This window comes from Schistocerca americana, chromosome 4, assembly GCF_021461395.2.
Source record: "Schistocerca americana isolate TAMUIC-IGC-003095 chromosome 4, iqSchAmer2.1, whole genome shotgun sequence".
In the NCBI taxonomy this organism is placed as follows: Eukaryota; Metazoa; Arthropoda; class Insecta; order Orthoptera; family Acrididae; genus Schistocerca; species Schistocerca americana.
In genome coordinates, this window is record NC_060122.1 from 443721101 (window position 1) to 443748688 (window position 27588).

General features: G+C 38.6%; 1 protein-coding gene across 1 annotated transcript in view; it reads left to right on the plus strand.

Moving 5' to 3' along the window:
- Positions 1-238: 238 nt before the first annotated feature.
- The window catches only part of LOC124612660 (U2 small nuclear ribonucleoprotein auxiliary factor 35 kDa subunit-related protein 2), a 48437-nt gene continuing 21087 nt past the window's right edge, over positions 239-27588 (plus strand). Inside the window, exons 1-8 of the mRNA XM_047140981.1 lie at positions 239-363; positions 774-865; positions 7351-7556; positions 9575-9670; positions 16515-16553; positions 17643-17755; positions 26938-27081; positions 27192-27418. Of these exons, the coding sequence (XP_046996937.1) occupies positions 356-363; positions 774-865; positions 7351-7556; positions 9575-9670; positions 16515-16553; positions 17643-17755; positions 26938-27081; positions 27192-27418 (925 nt within the window). The 5' untranslated portion in view covers positions 239-355. The remainder of the gene's footprint in view (positions 364-773; positions 866-7350; positions 7557-9574; positions 9671-16514; positions 16554-17642; positions 17756-26937; positions 27082-27191; positions 27419-27588) is intronic.

The following is a 27588-nucleotide window of genomic DNA, read 5'->3' on the forward strand; positions in this document are numbered from 1 at the left end:
ACTGAAACTGAGAATTATATTCCATTTTTTTCGATTTTCGAACTTTATGAAGCGCGTTGTTTTGATATTCTACAAGGATAAAGAACACATGTAAATCAAAAGCTTATGCCCTAAAATTACAATTAGAATAAAAATAAATTTTGTTAATTGCTTGCAGCAAGACCACTCTCGAGGCCGCCCTCCAGACTTGCTTACTAGGCAGTGACTTGCCGGCAGCGATCATAGCCTGGCGACGGTTTCATCTTTCGTGTATAAACTTTGGCAGTGTTGTGATGAAAGAATTGTTTACAAACTGGTGTTATGTAATTGGTTAAATGTTTGAACATGCTAAATAAATGTGTTCGAAAAATAAAACATGGGAAGGTGAGGTTCTCATTTAGTTGGCCTTCTTTTCTATTCGCAAATCTGTTCACATTTATTTACCCCCGTCTAATGAAGAGGAATGATTATCGTTCTTTTTGTGCTAAAACTCCCTGCATTTAAAGCAGTGTACGTAGTACTTGGTTTAGAATGAACAACGATCTGTTTCATTTCACATATGAAAATAAATCAGCAAGCATTTAACTGACGATGAGTATTATTTTTCCCTTCTTGTTTTGTATAACTGTTCATAAATATGTCAAGTTAAATGGCGTTAAATATAGTACTCCCACACCGATACGATGTATTGTGCAAATGGATATAAACATGTACTTTACTAACATTAATATTTATATGATTTTCCAGGAACCGGTAATAGAGAACAATCATTTGTACTCTGATTTTTGTTTCAGACATAAGCTGTGGAGAGCACAAGCCAAAAAGATGAGAAGAAAACGAATACGGCAAAGAATAGCAAGGGAGAGGGATGCTTTGCTACAGAAAGGTTGATAACCGGATGTTTTAAATTTTTGCTGTTCCTAAAACTCCTGAGGTTACGTAAAGTAGGCCTGCTGTTAGGTTCACAATTATAACGTAAAGTAGGCCTGCTGTTAGGTTCACAATTATATTGTTTCTCTGATGTATTTGTCACTTCACACGAGTACTGAAGTGAGCTCCTGTTCTAAAGGGTTCAGATATTCTCTTCAAATATTTTCCACCCCTTGAACAAATCAACTTTCAAATTTCTGCTTTTCCACATGCCATATGACAAAATTAACACTTACAAGTTTTACAAAAGTTAGATTTTTACCTCTGTGCTCTTTTTATTTATATATATTTTTTGTGTGTAGCCACAGCTGGTGAAAACTGTTATTTATTTCATAATTTCTTCTGACTAACCTTTTTTCCCCAGTTAATTGACACTGAATGCTTCTTATTATCATCATCTTTTTGACCTGCCGTGGTCCTAGTAAGATTGTTATAATCTTACCTCCAAGTTTTCTTTTCATTTCATCATGGGATGTTCCAAAATGCTTCTCGTGCAGGACTAGCTATAATTGACAACTGTGTATGGGATTCTTCAGTTAGGTATTCAATTGAGATATTGTAGCCCTTTTTACTGATGAATGTGTACTACAATATTGTTTGCATTTAAAGTTATTGTAAGCTCTCATTTGTTTTTGTGTCCAGTTTTGTGTAGGTTGCAGTGGAGTACATAAACTTCTTATTGGTCATTATTCTGTTCTCCTGCCTTGATATCATAACAAAGTGTTTGTGTACAAAATTTCATTTCCTGTCTTATTTATGTAAACACGATTCATTGTGTAAGTGCCCGAATACAAACCCAGAGCCCCAGTGTTTGAATCCCAGTCACTCCAAGGCAGCTACAGTAATACTTTCTTAATGTGAAAAATGCCAAGTGCCATTGTGCTTCCTCGCTGTTTGGTCCCGTCCTCCAGATCAGCCAACCAACCATTGTGCATTAGAGTCCGTGTTACACTATAAGTACACCAATAACTGGATGAGTAGAGAGAGTGAGAGAGAGAGAGAGAGGATACAACTTGCAAGCTACCTATACAGTCAGCATAAAATATTCAGCTCTTACAATTAAGATGTGGTGCACAAATAGAGTGAACTTCAAACCATTATACAGTATGCTTTAGAGATGTATGATCTGAGCAAGATTGTAAGTTAACGAAAAGACCCTCTGTGGTTTAATAGCTGTATTAGAAATTTGCTACAAAGCAAAGAGAGCTTAATCTGCGATTTAAGTAAGGTCAAAGCCTACTTGACAAGCGTAAGCTTAATAAAGCCACTTTGATTGGAAAGAGAACAATGTGAGAATCATTTGTTGAATTTGAAAGTAAAATTCTGCCAGAAGATCTGACCAAAAACCCTTAAAAGTTTTGGTTGTACATCCATACTCCGCAAGCCACCTGACGGTGTGTGGCGGAGGGTACCTTGAGTACCTCTTGAAATTAAGTTTATGTTATTCTACTTATTTAATCTTATAAATATTTTTGGTCACATTCCTTTGCTCACATATTTCATGTATTTTTTTATCCAAAAAGGTTGTGCAAAAGTGTTACCGAGATGATAGATAAACTCCAGTGGAAGACTCTGCAGGAGAGATGCTCAATAGCTCAGTACGGGCTTTTGTTAAAGTTTCGAGAACATAACTTCAGCGAAGAGTCAAGCAGTATATTGCTCCCTCCTACGTATATCTCGCGAAGAGACCATGAGGATAAAATCAGAGAGATTAGAGCCCACACAGAAGCATACATATAATTTTCAGCTTCTCTTTCATTGGTAAACCTCACCACAAGAATTGATCTGTTAGTTGAATCTGTTCTATTGACACTATTGCGAAGGAGGTTATTAAGAGCTGCGGAGTGCAGTAAAAGAAGGAAATGTTAAAAACTAAATCTGTTTCTTGGTTAACATGAACGATTACTACTCTGCTACATTCTACTGATAAATATCCAGGACAAAAACATGACAACACATTAACCTTCACAAATTGTGAAGTCAGTGGTTGAATATTAATAACTGCTGCACTATAGACCTTGTGCAGCCTCTACCATATGTATCACAGCTGTTGTGCAAGTTTGTGGGAATGTCCCATATTCAATTTTTGAGCATACAGGCTGACATTATTCAATTTTCTTGACAGCTCAGTGCCTGGACATCAAAATCTTCTAAAGCAGTGTTATGAACTTAAAAAAAAACCTCACAAAATTAATTTTATGATTTCTGAATCCTGGCACATTGAAGTCTTGATTAACAAATAGTGAATCATATTTTTTAATAAAAATAATATCTTTCTGTTTTTAATTACTATTCTCATAAAAATAGAAGTACTCACAATAAATTAAAGTTTGGTATAAAAATGAAAAACATCAAATCTGCACTAATAACAGAACTGTGAAACCATCATGTTTGTCTGTTTAACACGCTAATCTCCAAAACTACTAGACGAATTTTTATGACGTTCCACATGTAACTAGGCAGTAGCTTGGGGAGCAACAAATAGGCTTTATTTATCCAAAACTAGAAAAAAGGTTATTGTAATTTCAAGTTTTATCTTTATGGGGCTTCGGAAGGAACAGGCGGCAAGCTAGGGTAGTCTGTGCAGTTATGCAAAGCCACTGTGATAGGATTCCATAGTATTAGCGCATCTGCCTAGTAGTGAGCAGAAGACCTGGGCTCAAACCCTGGCCGTGGTACAAATTTTCATTCGTTACTTCAGTCTACATGTATACAACATAGTTGTTTGAGACTTGAAAAGATCTCTGGCATCATATAGTTTCATTTGATTAAAGCACATATTCCTTGGTTTCAGGCAATATCCCCTGTTTCAGTCAGTGATGATAAGATATTCCAGTATAGTTGGAGAGCTTCTTCTGCGCTGTTCGAGTTTAGTGGGAATAGAAAGTGGGCTGAGGCATAAATGGGAATTTGGAATGAGGAGGAGGCATGCTAGGGGTAGTCTGTGCAAAGCCGTTGTCAGGATGGCATAGCAGTTAGCACATCTCCCTAGTGAGGAGGAGACCTGGATTTGAATCCAGATTTTCATTTATCGCTTCAGTTTGCATACATACATTATATATGTTCGAGACTTGAAAGAGTCTCTGGAACCACATAGTTTTATTTGATTATCCAAAACTGTCTGTTCAGCTTAGTAGTTTGGATGTTTAAGCATCAGAAAGTAAACCATATAACCAGTAGATGGCACTGTTAGTTTTGTACTACACCAAAGAACCAATAGATGGCGCTGTTAGTCTTTTCAGCTCAGTGAAAAATGTATTTTTGTAACTTTATGTCACTGACAGAGTTAAGCCCTGCAGTCTTGTCTTTACAAATACAAACCAACAGCGAAATTGCTTGGGTAGGATGTACAGATTTACTGATTTCACTTTGTGTATTAAAACTTTAGGACATTGCTTTGCTTCTTTCATTGTGTTTTATTTATGTTCTTTGCTAAGAAAAATGAATTTACTAAGTTTTCTTTGTGATTTGTGTACCTACTCATTACATTCTGATATCATGTTCACGAATAAAAATGCCTTGAAAACAGTTGAGACTTTCTGAATACACCAGAACACCTGAAAGACTGAAAACTGTGTGGTCTTAAGACTCCAGTGAATGTCATGATGGGAGACTAGCTACAGATCGAAAACATCAGACTGTAAGTCACACTTTGAAAACTCCTCCCAAAGAGGTGCAATATAACTCTGATTGAGAGTGTCATGCATTATCTCTTTTCTCAGAACCTATCACTCATAGAGGCTTAAATTTGCTTCTCTCAATTGTAACACCATAGAAGAGAAAAATTTTGACAGGAAGTGGCAGAGGTGAGCGAATTTTTATACCTAAATCTTGATTAATCCTGACAGTTTACCATTTTAACATGTACAGTTCCTGGTGAGCTTATGTTATGCCACTACAATAAGCAAACTAAAGACCAGATACTGCAAACTGTACATGACTCACCCGTATTAATGAAGCAAATGAGCCCTTCCTTCCTGTCCCCAATCATACTACTTCAAATGTTGTATACAAAGAAGCTTTAAAAGTCAAAAATAAATTCCAGGCATATAAAGTCTCAAATACAGCTTTAAGTAAATAGTTGTGCTATGCCAGGTTTCTTACCTAGTAGACAGTAAGTACTTTTTTTTATTTCAAGAGATTGAACAACATTTTTGTACCAAATTTTAATTTGTAGTGAATACTCATATTTGTGAAAGTACACACCAATGACAGAAAAAAATCAGAAGTCTTAATTTCGAGCTTCAACCCCCCCCCCCCCCCTTCGGAAGGTCACAGTAGCAGACACACATTCCCCCCCCCCTCTCTCTCTCTCTCTCTCTCTCTCTCTCTCTCTCTCTCTCTCTCTCTCTCTTACAGATCAAACACTACTTTTACTTATTTCAGGTTATTGCTTGGCTACACATTCTCATATTGGATTTCAATGTTATGCACATATCTTTTTCAGCTCCTTTATTACCTTTAGAGGAGGTCATGTCGTAAGGTTGTCTCCTTTGAGAGTTCCCTAGTATGTACGAGGGATACTCAAAAAGTAAGTTCTGATCAGTCAAGAAATGGAAACCACTGTGAAAATCTAATAAAGCTTTGCACATATGTGTTCGACAGTGTCCCTAGTATGCCTGTCGATTACATCACTTCGCTCTTTTCAGTTCTGAGCGCATGGTGAGCACATAAAGATGCGTAGAAAATAGTGTCTCCCTCTCCAAGATGAGGTCCTCATGAGAGATTTAGCCTGATGTTATGCAGCCCACATTGCAGAACTGTCATACAGTTCCTACTTCGTGACAGTTCTCGGTTGGGGCATTGAAAATGCTCCTGCAGCGTTTTCGATGGGAAGTGTTTGATCACCCGCACTACAGCCCGTAATTGGCTCCCTTTGTGTTTCATCCCTGCTCACATTAACTACTGGCTATGAAGACAACATTTTCGCACAGACAACGAGCTACAGTTGAGCGTAGAGAATTGGCGGGGAAGCACAGGCAGCTGCCTTCTGTGACAAGGATATTGGAAAGTTGGTACAATGCTATGACAGATGTCTATGTCAGAGTGGTGACTATGTAGAGCAGTGGCTGGAAGCTGTAGCTAACTGTTGCAGATAAAATATTTCTGATTTTCAAAGTGGTTTCCACTTCGCGATCAATCGGAACTTACTTTCCGAATAGCCCTCGTATGACCTGTGATGCTATAGTGGGGAGGGAGGGAGGGGTGGTCAGAGAGAGAGAGATTGGCTGTTTTGTGATTCACAAAGGGACAAACCATTACATGAAGCTTTGCCATATTTGTGGAATGAAACTAGAACAAAATGAAGATGGAAAAGCAGAACATAAGAAAATAAAGTAACTGTGGAAAATGACAACAGCAACAAATCAAAGTGTCATAGATTTTAGGATAGCAAGATACAGAGCTAAAATTTTATAACTTTGGATTTCAGAAAAGCTTCACTAGAAGCAGGAGACCTATGATTCTACTAATCAAACAAGGTTTATATGTTGGATAAGACTTACATGTGCAAAATAATAGTTCATCATTCTATTAGACTTCATCTGCTGAAATAGCTGACTCATATTCGTGTGGGCAACAGTCAAATTCCTGTTCAGCCATCCAGATTTAGATTTTCTGTGATTTTCCTTAACAAATCCCAAGATGGTTCCTTTGAGAAGGTATATGGACAGTTTAAAATCCAGGATGGAATGTAACAATATTATGAGAAGGAAAGTTGCTACTCACCATATAGCGGAGATGCTGAGTCACAGATAGGTACAACAAAAAGACTCTCACAATTAAAGCTTTTGGCCATTGGACTTCGTCAGCAATACACACACACTCACTCACTCACTCTCTCTCTCTCTCTCTCTCTCTCTCTCTCTCTCTTGCAAACGCATCTCGGTAAGTACCAACTTTCCTTCTCTTAATATATTGTTATATCCTTTTCTTAATATATTGTTATATGGACGGTTTCCTTCCTCATCCTTCCCGAGTCTGAACTTGTGCTCGATCTGTAATGACCTCATTGTTGATGGGGTGTTAAACCCTAATATTCCTTCCTTTATGTGCTGATTATCATATTTTATCCTGCAAAATCTGTGAAGTTGCTGAATCTGTAGTTACTTGACATAGAGGACATAAAACATGTTTCGTCTTGCATATGATCAAAGCATGATACTGTGCAACACATGACCTAAAATTTGCTGTTAGGGCACTGCCAACATTTCACGGCAGAAATTGTATGCTCGTGTTTAGCTTTCTGATAAGAGAACTTGATTGATTACCTTAATTATATAGTCTTTATACAACAGACGTCAAACAAAAAGAGAATTTAATGATATTTGTGTAAAAAGTGAAAAATGCTGTAGTGATAATTGCTTCAGTAAGTGTGCATTGCATTGAAATAGCCTTAAATTTCATTGTTATTGACATTACCAACCCATTAATCAATTTCAGAGCAAGAAGAAAGGGAGAAATCCCCCAGGTATCAGGCATGGAAAGCGTCTCAGGAAGAACTAGAAAAATTCCAGGAAGAGGAAGAAGCCCGTTTGCACCAAGAAAGGCACAAAAAGTGGGAAGAAGATGAAGCAATGGCACAAAAATTGTGGCAGGAAAGACAGGAACACCTTGCAAGAGTTAAAAAAGAGAAAGAACAGCAAGAGGTAATGTGATCCGCCAGCAAATATCTTATTTTCTAGTTTATGCGGGATGAAAGATGGGTTTTGTGCTCCCCCTCATCCCTCCTCTCCTCTCATCTCCTCTCCTGTCCTCTCTCACCCTCACCTCCATTACAGCAGTAAAGTAGTTCAACAAAAGCTTGAAACATAGTGCAATTTTCATATGCTTAAGTTTACCTGGGTGTGCCACTCACTATTCACCTACAATAATGTCATTCCTCATTTTTCTTCTTATCCAGGAATTTCTCTTATTGAAATGCAGTGTAATATTTTGAAGAAATGAATGCACTGCATTTACCAATTTGTGTGACTTTTTTATTTTTTTATTTATTTAATTTTATTTTTATTATTTGCATCCCTGATTGGAGTAGAAGCTGTTGCACATTGTAACACACTCTTGAAATATTTCATAACAAGAATGATGACAATACTGTTCTTTCTCGACCATTCACAGTTATCACTTGACTCAAATTAGGCTGTTTATTTATAGTTATGTGTACAGGATAGTCACAGAACCAGTTAACTGTGAATAACAGTAACAACACTCAATAACCATTCAAATTATCGTAAAAATTATAGCACTTAGGAAACTTAGTGCAGGGAGCACCAGTTAACCTTCTGCATAAATAAATGTAACACATTTTACAAAAACAGGCAGAAGGACTCATTATTGTTCAGTTGCATGATTGGTGAACAGCCATTTGAAGCAGCAATAAGCATGGAATATCTGGGGAGTATGCATCTCGAGTGTCCTAAAGCAGGACAAGTATGTAACATTAGTTACATGAAACTCAGTTGCCAAAATGACATTCAGTGGATTAATCGTAGAGAAATGAAAGTTTTGGTGGATTAATCCTAGAGAAATGAAAGTTTTGGCTTACAATACCTTTTTTTAACCTATTCTTAAGTATTGTTTGTGAGATGAGGAACTAGAGGAGATAGAGAAGGTACAAAGAAGACCACATTTTGTCATGTGTTTGTTTCGTAAACATAAAAGCATCCGGTCGCAGGTTCGAATCCTGCCTCGGGCATGGATGTGTGTGACGTCCTTAGGTTAGTTAGGTTTAAGTAGTTCTAAGTTCTAGGGGACTGATGACCAAAGTAGTTAAGTCCCATAGTGCTCAGAGCCATTTGAACCGTAAAAGCATCATGGAGATGCCCATCAAAATCCAATGGGACACACCAAGGGAGAGGTGATAGTGCATCATGAAGAGATTTACTGCTAAAGTCTGAGAATGTAGATTCAAGGAAGAGTCATGAAGTATTGTTTCATACAATATTAATATTTCATGCAAGGGAGTTTGTAGAGTTTGTAACTCACTTTTCCACTCCTAGTCCCATCTAGTTGCATCGTGCAAACTGGACACATCAGTTTGTCCAGTATCATCTGCTGCCTGTCGAAAAATGTTATAAATTTCAGTGTTCCTAGCTGGACCTTCCAGGGCCTTTGTGCAAGCAGGTGCTGCTGAGCGGCTATTGAGAATGGACGCATCAAGTAGCATGGAGACTCTGCAACTAGCATTCGTTTGTATTGGCCAGCCCAGGGCCGCAGCTCGCGAACACATTCGCAGTTTGTTGTATTAAGGAATGAACATATTTTTATATAATAGGTTGTTTTCCGTTTTATCATTGGAGTGGAAATGAGGAGGGAACAATGAGTCCTTGTGCACTATGTCCTCAAACTCAAATATACTAATGCAGGACCAGAGGCTTATAAGTGAATTGCATACAAGATGAAATAGACGTATATGCTTCTTTAATGCATAAGAGTAAAAGATAAAAGTGGACTTTATAGTCAAAGTTAAACAATGGAAAATCCAGTTTGGAATAGCAACAATATGAATTAGGATAGATTGCTAATAACGACATAGAGGAGGCATCGTGTAGTAAGCAGTAGACTTTTGGATATGAATCAGTTAGTCTTTATGTTATTATCAAAGTATCTATAATCAGCTTATCGTAAAACAAGAACAACTTCAAACTTATTAAAAGTGTTTTTTTAGCTCCTTATTCGGCAGGAGTGGGAAGAGCAGCAAAGAAAAGAACGTGAAGCTGAAGAGGCTGAAAGAAAACTTAAGGAAGAAAAACAGCGTAAACAGGTAAATTATATTTCGATCAGTAGAAATAAATAATTCAGTTTTGAAATATTCATATATACTCTGATCTTGCTATAACCATAAATACCTATTTACCAGGATATGAGACAACCTCCTTTCTTTGGAGAGGTTTTGTTAGAATTTTTTATTTTTAACATATTTTAACAAATCAAAATTACAAATTGGTCTGCTGTATGAAGCAGATAGCTTTTTTGTTGAATGCCACAGGAGCTGCTAAGATAATGATGTTCTGGATCTTAACATAAGTGTCATCCTCTTCACAATTGTAATCCACCAGCTTGTACTTTCTGGTGTGTGCCTTGCATGGGCTGCACAACCTGCTGCTCCAATTTATAAAACCTGCCATGATTTGGGGTGCTGAAAGTTTGACATCTAGAACTAGTGAGCTTAACCTGTTTTTCATCTAACACCATCTACGAACATTCATTTCCATGATACCAAATTTTCTTCGTGCTGCATAGTCTTTTGTGATCTCTGCTTCATGAACCACTATTAACTGAAAATTAATGTCATATTGCCTGCATGGACCAACTGTGAATTGCAAAATCATAGATCCACATTTCTCAGGAGAGCCACAGTTGTGATTTGCATCCATTATCAGTCATTGCAATTTACTGTTCTTATTGCTTTGACAGTTTAAGCTAACTGAATAACAACAATAAGTTATCCTCTCAGCTCACAAGTGTTGAAACAGCAGAAATCAAACCAATGTGGGCTGAAAGTATGCTCCATCATGTGATGCCAATCTTGAAAATTGATGGTGCTGTCGAACAGTATCTGCTTTAGCACTATTTTTGAGCGCTGTGTTTCTTTTGTTGTGTTGTGCCACATTTTGAGTGTTCTGTGTGAAGATATATATATATATTAGAATTAATTTGTTTCTTGTAGAAATGTATAATATTCAGGAAAACTGCAATTTAAACACGATATGTGTTCATTACAAAAAAGCGTGGTATAATGGATGCATTCATGACAAAATTGGCTGCCAGCTCAATACAACCCTCCTCACATTTAGCCAGAAGGATAACACTACACCCAGTCCCACACTTACGAAATTGTCAAATAACATCTGCATGTGATCTCAACTACAAAAGCTTCCTGTACAGATGCAAGACATCCCTTACATTAAACTATTACATGACATAAAAACATTCAGTGAATGTAAGAAAACCTTGTGTTTTACAGATGAAAAATTGGGGCAAAAGTCTTGTCTTGTAGTTGGTTAAATATAGTGTTCACGGTAAAGCAACTGTGTTTCTATTAATGATGAGCCATGCATTACTCTCCTATTCAACCCCTTATTCACCATACTTCCTGCAAAACCTTGTTAGGTTGTAGTTTGGTGTATTATGTTCTTTCCTAGTTTATTCTCTGTGTGAAAGCTGAAAAATATTACCAGGAGTGCGTAAAATCAAGATATATATACAAGATACAAAGAACATACAAATTTAAGTGAAAGCAGCCATCCACATTTAGTGCGCATCTTCACAAAAATCATTACACTTCATCTTCATTTTCTTGTGCTTTCATTCCACTTTGACCCAGAGTCGGCATGGCTATTAGTGGATGTAGCATGGTTAGTTTAATGGTTCACTGGATTCCCTTCCTGTCACCACCCTGTTATGCCCTCTCCCCTCAGGACAGAATGTGTATACTCCATCTGTCTTCATGCAGTGTTCTTCATCTAAAAGTTAGCAAAGGCGTTCTAAATGTTTGAAAATTATATAACTGAGGTTTGACTTGGGTACTGGCCTGGTCCTAGTGGGATGGGGGAAACCACCTAAAAACCACATCTAGGCTGACAGGCACACTGACCCTTGTTGTTAACCTACTGGGTGGATTCGATCCAGGGCTGGCGCACCTCCCCATTGTGGAAGCTACGCCTTAACACACACTGCTATCTGGGTGGTTTGACACTCTACAAGAGACATCTATGCCAGTCTTCCAATTGTCATAGAGCTGAAAAAAGAAGTTACATGAACATCTTAGAGGAAATCGAAATCAACATGTCTGGCAAAAAATCCATATAACATTTTAAACAAACAGACAGAACTTAGAAATAAAAAATTATTATTGAGGACCTTTGACAATTTTTGTTTTTTTCAATGAAAGGTAGGCCTAATTCAGAACAGAAAACAAACGATTTCCATCAAAGATGTAAATTAAATGACAAACGATATCTCTATTACGTAAATTGATATTGTAACAGTCATGCACAAATATTACAAAAAAAGTAGGTCATAATTGAAGAATAACATATAAGATCTTATAACACAAGCAAAAATTATACACACAACCAAATAGTACTGATAATAGCTCAACTGTATGTAGGTACCATTTGGGAATGACCCATCAGTCAAAACTGCTAGTGGGAAATAAATACAACCGTATACATTCCATACAATTTTTTTAGGCTGCGAACAGCATACACAGGAAATATTCACCAAATGTGGGAGTTTTAAAACTCCATCTGAGTGGTAAGGAACATTCAGGAAGGCAACTTGGTGTTCAAAAAAGCCTTGGATATCTTATATAGGAAGAAATGTATAATCATTAGGACATCAATAGTCTCTAAACAGATTCTGACCAGGGATCCTCCTTGCAGATATAGGGTGCACCACTGTTGCGATCAACCACAGTGATTACTTTGCAGATGGTCTCCACTTTCAAGCCTAACTGCAAGGATTTCATGCCTGAAATTCAGTATGACCCTTAGCGTATTTCCTAATCCCTGGAAGCTTCCTAGAACCAATCATGTGGTTCTGTCTTCCTTCTTTTATTTGTTTCCAAAAATTAATGACCCTAACACCACATTTTAGCTTGCTTAGTCAACAATCATCGCCACCTAATTATCCACAGCTTAAATCAAACATAAATGTTAAGAACCACTTCTTTCATGGCTTGTCTACAATTCTTATCCCATTATTATCTTGAGTTTTATCTGTCGCTGACAGTGCGACATCCCGATGCATTAATATCTGCCATACTGATTGCAGTGCTAAAGCTGTCTTCTCCCATCATTTTGATAATTCCAAACCTGCCATCTCATTATTTATAAATACAACACACCATATCATCCCTCACACCTACAGCTTTGCAGGGAAGATATACAAACAGATTTGTGACATGTTCATAGGCACTTGCTTTGTACCCACATACGCAAATTTGTATATGGACTCCCTAGAAAGGTCTTCTTAGTCACGTTCCATACCTCAGTTGGTAAAAATGGAATCCTTATCAGACCATTTTGTTGTCCTTCTGCCTCTCTGTCTGTATATCTCACTTTTAAAAAACCTTTTTCTCAGGAACAGGAAGGTGTATCAAGCTGAAATTTATGTCACTTACTAAGGTGTATGGTCCTTTGTCAGTATAATAAATCTTAGCTTCAAAGTTTTTAGTGCTCAAGAGATGTGACCATTTATATCACATTTTTTTAATGCAAAGTCACTCCTCAAAACCTATCATGTACTTCCTGTTGGTCTAAAGTCACAAAATTTGGCAAGAAGAAAGATTCCACTGTGCAAGTAAAGGGAAACATCCAAAAGTGTTAATTTATAATTATATTACACGAAAATAAATTGTCATATGTTAACCGACTGCCAGTCTGTCCCTCCATCAGCAAGACCCCTTTTCTCAGAAATTAATCTATGTATCAAGTTGATATTTGTGTCATATATGGAGGTCTGTGGTTCTTTGGTGGTGTAAAAAAAGTTAAGCTTCTAAGTCAATGAACTCAAAATGCATGGTCATTTAATTCATGTATTTTGGTACCCACAAACTCACTCATTAAAACCTACATGGTACTTCCTGTTGACTTGGAAAAATGGGATTTGGCAAGGAGCAAGGTTTCAGAATACAAGTTAAGGAAAAAAAATCTGAAAATTGTTAATTTGTACTCATACCACAGGAAAAAAATATTCCTTTGTCATTTATTATCTGACTTCAAACTTGAAATTAAAATATTCTCGAAAGCCTTGAAATCCCTGGGATCAATATTCTGCAAGTATCGATGTTGATAACAGGCAAAAATTGTTAAGATCCTTAATTTCCAGAATGGATGAACTGCCTATATACACAGTTAATTCTCTACGGGACCCTCAGTGTGTGAGTTGTACTCACACCTGGCCTTTTTTTTTTTTTTGTCATTGTTATCTGTGCCAGGGGCAAAACAGTCTGTCATCATTTTTTTAGAGTCCAACCCGTTCTCATCTATACATTTCAGCTGATGATCAGCTCAACTAAGCACCTTTCTATGCACAAACCTAGACTTGTCTCATGACTCCTTAAAATTCTCCTCTCATGTTGCACCCACCAACGAGATACACAACCATTTTGATTGCTGCCATCATTTCCCACCAAAAGATCTTTACCATTCAGGCTTGCCACCTGCAGATAATGCAAGTGTGCACATTGTGCATTTTGGTTTCACAGCCTTTCAATTATTCCAGCCAGTCAGTGAAAATTGCGACTGGTTTCATAGAGTAGTTCATGTGTCTGCTTATCATAAATTTACTCAACAAAAATGACTCTCTTCAGCTCCCCCTACAAATAAAAGACAAAGGGATTTATTTACGATGAACAGAGCCGTACAGGAGGGTTCAGCATCCTAGCCGTTTTTCGAGGGGCATGTTATTGAAAGTAGCATGTGCAGAGCTGGACCCCTGTTTGCTCAACCATCACACACATGGCTGTACTTTAGGGATCAGATATAGCTCTTGCTTTACATCAGGAAGTTGTTTGTCAATAGACGATTCATTGGGCTGTTTACTGCCAAGCCTGCTGCAGCCACCACAGCATCTTGGGGAGCAAGTCACACTCATGTGTGGTGCACAGGACATGGTAGACAGCACTGTCAATCTTCCATTGAGAAACAATCTCCTAAGGTAAACCGGGGTCCGTACCTGGTCTGCAAAAGACATCAGTGAGTATGGTGGCCAAATATGCAGGGTCCCAGCCCGCATGTTTTACAGAATTGTTGGTGAACAGTAGTGTAGAAATTACCTCAGCCTCCATTGTATGTAAGCCAAAAGATCTGTCAGTTTGCAAATGATATTTTCTGAAGCACTAAAGGTATGGAATTTAGCAGGAGTTTGAGTTAAGTTTGTCCAAGAAGGATCAAGTGAATGGTCACTGACAAAACCATCTGAAACATTCTCATCAGTGACAGTTAATGTGGCAGTTCAGACATTAATAAGGTGTCCTCCAGTACCAGATGGCAGTCGTATGAATTGATTATACCATTTCTACCAAAGGTCACTTCATTAGTAAATAGGACTGCTTGACAAAGGTCAAGAATGGTTGCGGCTTGTTGCAGAAAATATTGACAAGATGTCTTTATGAAGGAGAAAAATATACTTGAGAGGTCGAAAATCATGGTAGGTCACTGGATGTGATGTCGCTCATCAAATGCTGAGGCATACGTGGAACGTTTTTTCTTCGTATAGTCCTGATAGAAAAGAGTTCTGGTCACCCCACACTCAAATTGATGGTGATCTGGGTCACAGTAGACCATCAATCATCACATATGACTGTGAGTGCAATGTGTTGTTTATTCGTCAGATTATTGTCGTTGTGTTCTGTGATGGGTTACTCATGTAGGCACAGTTTCCCAGTGGTATAGAGGATCCACAGTTGACACTGTCGATCTCAATAACATGAATACATGTATAATTTCTGCTATTATGTGACCATGCATTTTGCACCAATTATCACCCACATTCAAAGTCAGTTAACTTGTGATGTACTAGCATGTCTGTCTATAACAGATTGTATAAGATAACATGTCTACATTCACACCATACCTTGCATCTAACTGCAGCATTCATACTCCATACATTGCACATCTGCAAATTGGACATCCATTCCTGAGATTTTTGGCCATTCATTTAACATTTGTAACAATTTTTGCACATGTCACAGACAATAGGGATAGCAGTGGTTTTCACGTAAAATACATAACCAGGCTCTGGACATACACCACGGTGGTAGATCAGTTCCCTAAACCTGTTACTGGATTGTGCTATATGCCTTCTGCAAGCTGTTGTTCCATTTCCAATGTACTAGTTTGAAATGGAAATCATTTCACAGAAATGCTGATAAAGATATAGAAGTTATTAACTTTCAGTGATACTCTCTGTGGGTATATTGTGCATAGAAATTCTGCATTGCATCCTAATATTTCTAGTTCAGTTCACCATCCCATATTGTTTCAAATATCAATAGCCCTTAATGTAGTTCATGCAGCAGACATTGCACAACAAAAATTTGGCATAAGAGAAATGTCATAAAGTCATCTATCAAGCAAAATATGTGTTTCTAGGTTAATATAAATCAACTTGTTTTTATGTGAGTATAGGTTTTACCTGTCAGTCACAGCCACTTACAATTATTATAAACTTGATGACTTTGTGTATTATTTTATTATTGTTGTTGGACCCTTTTCGGAGCAGTGGTAGTTGTTCAACAGAATAACTTCCAATATCTTATCACATGCCCTTCTTTTTCTGTGATAAAAGTCTTGTGTGGAAAGAAGAGGAAAGTTACGTAGTAGTTTCGGTGTTGCAATTTTGTTCAATTACTTTTTCACTATAATTAATGTAAGAGTTCATTTATTTAAGACATGGTCACTCGATATGAAATAAAAAGAACAGAGAGGTGATTGCTGACACTCTGCATGTGTTTTATTTCATTTGCATATATTCTTCCAGAGAAAGATAGAAATTTTTTGTTCTCAGTGTGTTACATTGTTGTAAAAGTAACCTCAAGTTTTATTCATAATTAGTTGTGGAAGGTAAATTAATTTTTATTTCTCATTCTTATGTTTCAGGATGAATTGCTAAAGCAGATTGATGACTTCATAAATAAGGTGAGATGTGCTCCTTGTTTTTGTTGTTATACCAGTAACTTAAATAGTGTAATATTGCCTCCTCCTTTATGTTAGACCACTGAAAAAGTAGATGTCACCTCTCAGCACAATTTAATACATAAAAAATAGAAGGTATTGAACTAATACACATATGCCAAAACCAAAGATTTACAAGCTTTCAGAACCTTGAATTTCTTCACCTGCAGCAAAGGACTAGAGAAAGGTACACATACAGCAACTGTTGTTATTGCCATATGTGTGTTGATACTTAGCTTGCCCTGTCCTGATAGGTGTTAATTGATGTATGATCCAAAAGCGTCTCTGAATGATCTTTTAAATTTTTAATTTTTTAACATTCTCTGTTGCTCCAACAACACAAATTATATTAAGCACAAATTATTTATTGGTAACTCTCAGAAAGTAGTAGTTCCTGACTCTTCTGGAAATACACAAAATGACAGCTTCTGTAGCTGGATACTGCATGGATAACACTGTACTCTGGAAATGTTTTGAAAAACTCACACTTAAGTGCAGGAGAATACTGCTTATAAATTCAACTGGGCAGGCATTCAGTTGTGAACCATGTGCTTGTGCACCCACATGCCTTTGGTTTGTTCACAGATAACACAACTGTCAGTTGAATTGTGAGCAAAGACTGTACTGAATTAAGTAGGCACTCAGGTAGTATGCCAGCCAAATGTCGACAGTAGGTAACAACAAAGTCTGAATTGCAGTCCAGGAGAAAACCGTGTAAGGCAGGCACATTATCAATAGGTACACTGGAGAGCCTGCTGTAAAAATTGGCTGAATGCGACAAGTAAGACCATGATGGTATGTGGCAGCCCTTGAATCAGCTGGAAATGTGTTGCCATTTGACCTGGCACCAGCAGATGTGGCCTTCCGCACTGTGCGTAGCAACCTCACTGGATTTGTATATAATAATATTGACTGATCCATTAATATGTCTGGTGGGATTACCAGACTTTCCTCCTCCTTTTTATTAGTGAAAGGATTCTGGTTTTGAGAGCTTGAAGTAATGATGTGAATTAGAATTTGTAATTAATTATCTGAAATCTATTTTCTTTTCAGGGAGGAGAAATGCCACAAGCTATAAATGTGTCTACGGAAACCAATCCAGACAAACCTCTATGTCCATTCTTTTCTAAAACTGGTGCCTGCAGATTTGGTGACAGATGTTCCCGGTATGTGATTTCTCTCTCTCTCTCTCTCTCTCTCTCTCTCTCTCTCTCTCCCTCTCCCTCTCCCTCTCCCTCTCTCTCTCTCTCTCTCTCTCTCTCTCTGTGTGTGTGTGTGTGTGTGTGTGTGTGTGTGTGTGTGTGTGTGTGTGTGTGTGTGTGCTGGCAGATGTATGTGCAAGCATATTCATGGAAGCTCTTGCATCAAATGTTTCTCAAGACCTGGATTTATTATAGCAAATCTTTACATGTTTCTCTGGGTTCATAATCCATATTGATGTGTTGTTCGCTCCACTGTTTTGACTTATTTGTCTTATTTCATCTCTGTTGTACATTTTATATGTTGAAATTTGTTTGCAACTATTTATTGCTTTTCTGTACTAATTGATACAGTAGCTGAAGCTAACAGGCTAGGCTTTTCCTCTGAGTCCAACTTATTTCTGGCACATTTTTTAGATGTTGTATATATATTTTTTATTGATAAGTACTTGGGTTGTAATTTTTTGCAGGTTGGACAGGGTATCCTTTACGACTTATTCAAAATTTTACCTCACCATTTATAAGAAAAAAAGAGATATCACCTATGTGCAGTGTATTATGAATCATATATTGTTATAATGTTGAAGAAATGTTGTAACTTTATTGTATTATTATTATCAGTGCTATATTTAGTGTGTGACCAATTACTGCTTCCTTAAGACATAAAGTGAATATTTGTATTCTGAATTCTCCCTTCGCGAATAAGAGCCCAGAGTTAGCTTTAAAATGATTGTCAATAGAAATCAGTTGTAAGTGTTAATTATCTTTACTTCCAAAAATATATAAATAACTTAATTAAAAATGAACTGAAAAGTGAATTTAGTGAATTTGTCACTTTGTTCATTGTCTTGCAGTTTACATCTGCCTTAAGTAATCTACTGCATTTGTTATGTAACATCACCCACTTGCATATATCAGTAACAGAAAATGTTGTACTGCATAGAATATCTACATGTGCAACCGTGCATCCTCTGCATAACTGGAAATGATACCATATTCATGAGCTTATATTATCCAGTGTGCAGACTGTTGCAAAACGCTTTAAACATAGCATGTTGCAGTTCATTATTTCATAAATAATGAGTCTGCCATTTCTTTTGTCATAAAATTCAAATAACTAGGACAATTTTTTGGTATACATCAGATCCTGCAGTTCAGAAACAGGCAAGTGTAGTTGGCCATTCCCAGATTGTGCTTTACACATGACATCATGTGTGAATCCAAAGGCACCACAAGGTGTTTTAAGGTAACTAATGTAGTAAACAGATCTGGTCAGATATTAATCGGAGAAATCAGTGACTGCAGCTCACTCACATTGTGTGTCACATCATAGATCATGTGGAATTTTTTTGTAGTGTATATGTTTCCGTGGTAGCTGTAAAATAATGTATCCACATACTTTAACAATGTTTGAAATTTTTGCTGGCCCCTGATCCGTGTTACCATCTGTTATGTTGCTAAACATGATTCATTTTAGTTATTTTCAGTGTTGCATCAATTGCATCATAGGATTTCCCAGGTCTTGTTGAAGAGATTCTGCCACATCTACATATACTTCATGTGTTGCTGATTGTCTTACACAACTCAGAATTTCTTCTGAGCATCAGCATTTCTAATAACCTTGTAGCAGCAATTTCTTATTGTGTCAATATTGCATATTATATCTACTTTTACTTTATTTTTATAGTACCATTTCCATGGTAATGAAACAACTATTACCATTACTGTAAGTGGAGCTCTTACTACCCTTATTAAATTTATTTCAATCAGTCTGCACCATTACTCTTTTTAAAATTTGATCAAATAGTTTTTTTACTTTCTAAATACACGGAAGAGCCAATGGAACTGGTTCACCTGCCTAATATTGTGTAGGGCCCCCACGAGCACACACAAGTGCCACAACGCGACATGGCATGGACTCGACTAATGTCTGAAGTAGTGCTGTAGGGAACTGAAACCATGAATCCTGTAGGGCTGTCCATAAGTCAGTAAGAGTATGACGGTGTGGAGGTCTCTTCTGAACAGCATGTTGCAAGGCATTCCAGATATGGTTAGCAGTGTTCATGTCTGGCGAGTTTGACATGCGAGGTGTCACATTGCCTGTCTGGAATTGCCCAAGTCCGTCGGAATGCACAGTGTACATAAATGGATGCAGGTGATCAGACAGGATGCTTACATACATGTCACTTGTCACAGTCATGTCTAGACATATCAGGGGGCCCGTATCACTCCAACTGCACATGCTCCACATCATTAAAGAGCCTCCACCAGCTTGAACAGTTCTGTGCTGACATGCATGATCCATGGATTCATGAGGTTGTCTCCATACCCGTACACATCCATCTGCTTGATACAATTTGAAACAAGACTCATCTGACCAGGAAACATGTTTCCAGTCATCAACAGTCCAATATCGGTGTTGACAGGGCCAGGCAAGGCATAAAGCTTTGTGTTCTGCAGCCATCAAGGATACATGAGTGAGCCTTAGGCTCTGAAAGCCCATACCGACGATGTTTCGTTGAATGCTTCACACGCTGACACTTGTTGATGGCCCAGCATTGAAATCTGCAATTCAAACTCACTTAAATCTTGATAACCTGCAATTGTAGCTGCAGTAACCAATCTAACAACTGTGCCAGACATTTATTGTCTTATTTAGGTGTTGTCGACCGCTGTGCCCTTTTCTGCTTGTTTACATATCTCTGTTTTTGTGTAGGGCTTCAGTGTAGTTTGTTACAAATCCAATTACTCATAAACAATTTCACTTTCTTCCACATATGCTCCATTGCAGCTATATTGGCAACAGAAAGTATTCCACGGTGAGAAATGCTTCTGGTGCCAACATATTTGCATGGCAAAATTCTGTTGTATAAATAATAGCATTTTACTTATTGTGTTATTGACTTCTTGGTTGCAGGGTACATATGCCCCATTTGAGATCAGATTGTCGTCACTAAGATGGAATTTCTCAACATGACAATCCGTATCATTCTAGTTCCTTTGATTTTCTGTGAATGTGATACAATACTTTTGAAGTACTGGAATTCGGTTTCTGTTGTAGTTGGCTGGATAGTACTTGCACGGTTTAGTGCATGTTTCTTCCAACTTTTGGCCTCACAGTTCTTCACTCGTATTCATTTTCATCTTCAATAGCATCGTCCAACTGAACAGAAAGTGGCGGTGTGTTCCAAGAATGCAGCACCACCCATCCTTTCGTTATATTATGCAGACAGTATTTTTAATTTTTTGCCACATTGTCTCATGGTTAAAAATCTCCTTCATATCCATTGTTGCTGCCCAGTACTATCCACACCAGCAGAGGACACACTGAGATTGTGGCTCCATTTGCGTCTGTTTCTGCCAGCGTATCTATTTGTTTCTTGTCTTCTGATTCTGTAAGATATTACAAAGGACTGTGACCCAATACTTAGTGCATCAATTTTCTTGGTGGGTTTATTGTTGTAATGCAAACTTTACCTGGTGAATGGGAAGAAACTGTAGGTTCACCTTCCTTTTTCAACATTATACCATTGTTTACAAATATAATTAAGAACTGACTTTTTATTTTTGTCTTTGGCCTCTTTTGCTACAAGATTCTGGAGGTCATAATCATTTTCCATCTCCATTGTACACGTTTGATGCTTATGGATTTATTTATCCAGTGGACATGTTTTGATAACAATTTTTAAAAGTCTCAGTATGACTCTAGTATCCACCTGGATAACTGAGCACATTAAAGCACCCACTTCAGGAACACAGGGAGGTGCACTGGCACCAGATTGAATCCTCTCTATGGACAGACAATGAGGGCAGTGTGCTGGCCAGCCCGTACATGGTTTTGTAGGTGGTTTCCACTTCGACTGAGGTTAATAGTGTTTCCACTTCGACTGAGGTTAATACTGAATTGGTTCTCATGTTCTGCCTCAGATACACTATGCATGAACACTTTGAAACACAGTGTCACATTCGATCGTGCTTCACTCCAGGCAAATGCCGGGATGGTTCCTCTGAAAGGGCACGGCCGACTTCCTTCCCCATCCTTCCCTAATCCGATGAGACCGATGACCACGCTGTCTGGTCTCCTTCCCCAAAACAAACAACCAACCAACCAATCGATCGTGCTGTTCATTAGATGTAAACAGAAGACATACACAGATTCCTCCACAGTGGGGGAGTTGGCAGTAGCTTTATAATGCTTTTGGGAGGGATTACCCCATTGTAATAATACTGTATACAAAATTATGGTTGATTCTCTGTGAACCAGCAATGGCTGTATAAAGGGCAGTGGAAAGGAAGTAAGTGTGCCTCCGAACATATGCCTCTACATACAATGTATGTGGTTATTTGGGACTGTATACTGACAGCTTCACTCTTTGGCACCATTAATGTACTTCTTAAGAACTGTTATAATTTGTTTACGTGTTCTCTCTCCCTTTGCAAGAATCATGTCATCTGCATGTACCACCACATCTTTTATTCTTGTATTATTTTGCATTTTTATGAGGAGTGGATATGATGTCAAATCCCACAACACGGGGTCACATGTGGTTTCTCGTTAATAGCCCATGAAGGACCTTTTGGTTACACATTTATCTGGATAATCCTTAAATAAGTTTCCTCAGTGACCTCCATCTTGTGCTAGTTTTGCACTAATTGCAAATTAAACTTTCTGTTGTATCAATAAGAGCAGGTCATTAAATGTATTAACCTATAACAAATTCACACAACCCTTGTAAAAGGTCATAATTTGGTCCCACGTACAAATATCGTATTTACAACATGAAAAGTCCATATCTTATAACTGAAGCAAAGGTGGAAAACAAAAGATTACAGAAGTTGTTTGGGAAGACACCAGAAATCCTATTGCGAATCAGAAATGTTTTGTATAGCTTTCTCAATAGTTGATATAATAGAGGGAAACATTCCACGCGGGAAAAATATATTTAAAAACAAAGATGATGTGACTTACCATACGAAAGCGCTGGCAGGTTGATAGAAACACAAACAGACACATACATACACACAAAATTCAAGCTTTCGCAACAAACTGTTGCCTCATCAGGAAAGAGGGAAGGAGAGGGAGAGACAAAAGGAAGTGGGTTTTAAGGGAGAGGGTAAGGAGTCATTCCAATCCCGGGAGCGGAAAGACTTACCTTAGGGGGAAAAAAGGACGGGTATACACTCGCACACACACACATATCCATCCACACATATACAGACACAAGCAGACATATTTAAAGACAAAGAGTTTGGGCAGAGATGTCAGTCGAGGCGGAAGTGCAGAAGCAAAGATGATGTTGAATGACAGGTGAGGTATGAGTGGCGGCAACTTGAAATTAGCGGAGATTGAGGCCTGGTGGGTAACGGGAAGAGAGGATATATTGAAGAGCAAGTTCCCATCTCCGGAGTTCGGATAGGTTGGTGTTGGTGGGAAGTATCCAGATAACCCGGACGGTGTAACACTGTGCCAAGATGTGCTGGCCGTGCACCAAGGCATGTTTAGCCACAGGGTGATCCTCATTATCAACAAACACTGTCTGCCTGTGTCCATTCATGCGAATGAGGAAGTCGTATCCCTGCTGGAGAGCCACATTCAGAGTCTGGTCCAGTCCCGGAAAGTATCCTTCCTGTCACAAGTGGGGCACTTTTGTGGTTCTTCTGTGGGGGATTCTGGGTTTGAGGGGATGAGGAAGTGGCTCTGGTTATTTGATTCTGTACCAGGTCGGGAGGGTAGTTGCGGGATGCAAAAGCTGTTGTCAGGTTGTTGGTGTAATGGTTCAGGGATTCCGGACTGGAGCAGATTCATTTGCCACGAAGACCTAGGCTGTAGGGAAGGGACCGTTTGATGTGGAATGGGTGGCAGCTGTCATAATGGAGGTACTGTTGCTTGTTGGTGGGTTTGATGTGGATGGACGTGTGAAGCTGGCCATTGGACAGGTGGAGGTCAACGTCAAGGAATGTGGCATGGGATTTGGAGTAGAATCAGGTGAATCTGATGGAACCCAAGGAGTTGAGGTTGGAGAGGAAATTCTGGAGTTCTTCTTCACTGTGAGTCCAGATCATGAAGATGTCATCAATAAATCTGTACCAAACTTTGGGTTGGCAGGCCTGGGTAACCAAGAAGGCTTCCTCTATGCGACCCATGAATAGGTTGGCATACGAGGGGGCCATCCTGGTACCCATGGCTGTTCCCTTTAGTTGTTGGTATGTCTGGCCTTCAAAAGTGAAGAAGTTGTGGGTCAGGATGAAGCTGGCTAAGGTGATGAGGAAAGAGGTTTTAGGTAGGGTGGCAGGTGATCAGTGTGAAAGGAAATGCTCCATCGCAGCGAGGCCCTGGACGTGCGGAATATTTGTGTATAAGGAAGTGGCATCAATGGTTACAAGGATGGTTTCCGGGGGTAACACATTGGGTAAGGATTCCAGGCGTTCGAGAAAGTGGTTGGTGTCTTTGATGAAGGATGGGAGACTGCATGTAATGGGTTGAAGGTGTTGATCTACGTAGGCAGAGATACGTTCTGTGGGGGCTTGGTAACCAGCTACAATGGGGCGGCCGGGATGATTGGGTTTGTGGATTTTAGGAAGAAGGTAGAAGGTAGGGGTGCGGGGTGTCGGTGGGGTCAGGAGGTTGATGGAGTCAGGTGAAAGGTTTTGCAGGGGGCCTAAGGTTCTGAGGATTCCGTGAAGCTCCGCCTGGACATCGGGAATGGGGTTACCTTGGCAAACTTTGTATGTGGTGTTGTCTGAAAGCTGACGCAGTCCCTCAGCCGCATACTCCTGACGATCAAGTACCACGGTCGTGGAACCCTTGTCTGCCGGAAGAATGACGATGGATCGGTCAGCCTTCAGATCACGGATAGCCTGGGCTTCAGCAATGGTGATGTTGGGAGTAGGATTAAGGTTTTTTACGAAGGATTGAGATGCAAGGCTGGAAGTCAGAAATTCCTGGAAGGTTTGGAGAGGGTGATTTTGAGGAAGAGGAGGTGGGTCCCGCTGCGACGGAGGACGGAACTGTTCCAGGCAGGGTTCAATTTGGATGGTGTCTTGGGGAGTTGGATCATTAGGAGTAGGATTAGGATCATTTTTCTTCGTGACAAAGTGATATTTCCAGCAGAGAGTACGAGTGTAGGACAGTAAATCTTTGACGAGGGCTGTTTGGTTGAATCTGGGAGTGGGGCTGAAGGTGAGGCCTTTGGATAGGACAGAGGTTTCGGATTGGGAGAGAGGTTTGGAGGAAAGGTTAACTACTGAATTAGGGTGTTGTGGTTGCAGATTGTGTTGATTGGAATTTTGAGGTTTTGGAGGGAGTGGAGCTGGAAGTGGGAGATTGAGTAGATGGGAGAGACTGGGTTTGTGTGCAATGAGATGAGGTTGAGGTTTGCTGGAAAGTTTGTGAAGGGTGAGTGAGTTGCCTTTCCGGGTGGGAAACCAGAAGATTGGATAGTTTTTTGAGGTGGAGGGTGGCATGCTGTTCTAATTTATGGTTGGCCTGTAGGAGGATGCTCTGAACAGCCGGTGTGGATGTGGGAGAGGAAAGATTAAAGACTTTTATTAAGGATAGGAGTTGACGGGTGTGTTCATTGGCTGAGTTGATGTGTAGGTGAAGGATTAGGTGGGTGAGGGCAGTGGATTGTTCAGTTTGGAACTGGTATAGGGACTGATGGAAAGAAGGGTTGCAGCCAGAGATGGGAACTTTAAGTGTGAGGCCTTTGGGGGTAATGCCAAATGTCAGACAAGCCTGAGAAAATAGAATATGGGAGCGTAATCTGGCTAGGGCGAAGGCATGTTTGCGGAGGGAATGTAAATAAAACTTAATGGGGTCGTTGTGGGGGTGTTGTGAGGATGACATGGTATTAGAAGGTGGAAAGTGTAACATGAGGAAATGAAAATGAAAATAAAAATATATGGGGAGGGATAAAGGTGGACTGGATAGTAACTGGAGATCTGGTGTGAAAAAAGGCGAAAAGGTGTTGGTTACAGCTGGGCTATGTTGGACTTGGGTTGGTAGACAACGATGTGCACAAAGGTTAGGTGGTTGCGTTGCCGCCAAAACACGTTAGAGGACGGAGAAATTCGGGAAAATTTCGAAAAAACTGCGTGTAATATATTAAAAGGAGTGGTTTTGTGGTGGCAGATTATGAAAATGAGGCTAACAATTGTCTGACGAAGAAATAATGACGTTAAAACCTGTGGGAAGCGGCTAAAAATTATCAGTGATGTGGGAAGGTAAGTCTTTCCGCTCCCGGGATTGGAATGACTCCTTACCCTCTCCCTTAAAACCCACTTCCTTTTGTCTTTCCCTCTCCTTCCCTCTTTCCTGATGAGGCAAAAGTTTGTTGCGAAAGCTTGAATTTTGTGTGTATGTATGTGTCTGTTTGTGTTTCTATCGACCTGCCAGCGCTTTCGTATGGTAAGTCACATCATCTTTGTTTTTAAATATATTTCTCAATAGTTGCACACACAAATTTACATGAGAATTTAAATTTCTGGAAATCTCAATGGAAAAAATATTATCATGACATGCTCACCATAAATTATGTTCTTATTTATAAACTGGTAGATGTACTATTTTAAGTTGGATAAGTGCTGCTTACTAATTTCAAATATCATTTACTTTGAAAATGTTTTTTTAAGACCTAGAAAGTTCTGCAATAGTTGAAGCATAACAATTTCTATCATATTTCAGACTGACAGGCCTTACAGCATTTCTCTTCTGGGTGTATTTTGGCATTAAAAGAGTGAGCAACATTAGATTGACTCCAGTGCTGACTTTATGTCTCCAAAGAAGGAGAGTGCTTGATATATGAAAGTGTATCCATTTTGTGGATTATCGTTTCAGAATGGAAGCTATATCCTTTACCAAATAAAATAAAAACATTTCTATTAGCAGAATCAGTTATTTCGATTAGGTATAACTGTGTGAAAGAAGCATGAGAAATTTTTGGATTCTTATAATGTAAAGTTTTGAGCGATACAGGAAAATAGATGTATCACAGTTTTTTCCTTGATGTTTCCCAGATTCAACCAAATTTGCATGTTAGTTCTTCTTGAACGTGGATCTCAAGGCAGGTGGAAGACTTGTACAACTTACTTTTAATACCATGACAGTTAATCTTATCTCATGTGTGCTATTATTAACTGCTTTTCCTTAGAAATCATCCAAGGCCAGGAATAAGCAAAGTTCTGTTGATTCCAAACTTTTACTCACATTTTGGAATGGATCAGTCAATGGCAGATGAATATGATACAGATGTTCTTTTGGAATATGAGGACAGTGAAACTTACCAGCACTTCAAGTAAGTATTTATCAGGTTTGGCTGAAACCTATGTAGATTTTTTCATTTTAAGCACATATTTACTAACACTTTATTTAACATTTATTATTATATTAATTCTGATATTTCAGAGATTTTTACGAAGATGTTCTGCCTGAATTTGAAATTTTTGGTCCAGTGGTGCAATTTAAAGTATGTTGCAACTTTGAGTCACACCTCAGAGGAAATGTTTACATAGAATATGCAAATATCAGACATGCCGTTGCAGCATTTCAGAAATTTCATGGTCGATGGTATGGTGGAAGACAGCTTAATGTGGAATTTACTTGTGTATCCTCTTGGAAATCAGCTCTTTGTGGTAAGCTGGATAAATGATACTTGAATCAGTTAAAATATATTGTGTACTATTTAATATTTATTCTTAGAGAAATTGTGGTAACAATGGAAACAGTTTTTGCATGTAAGTTATTCAAGTTCTTATCTATCAGTAATAAGTGATTTCATATCCAGAAGATTATTTTTATTTGT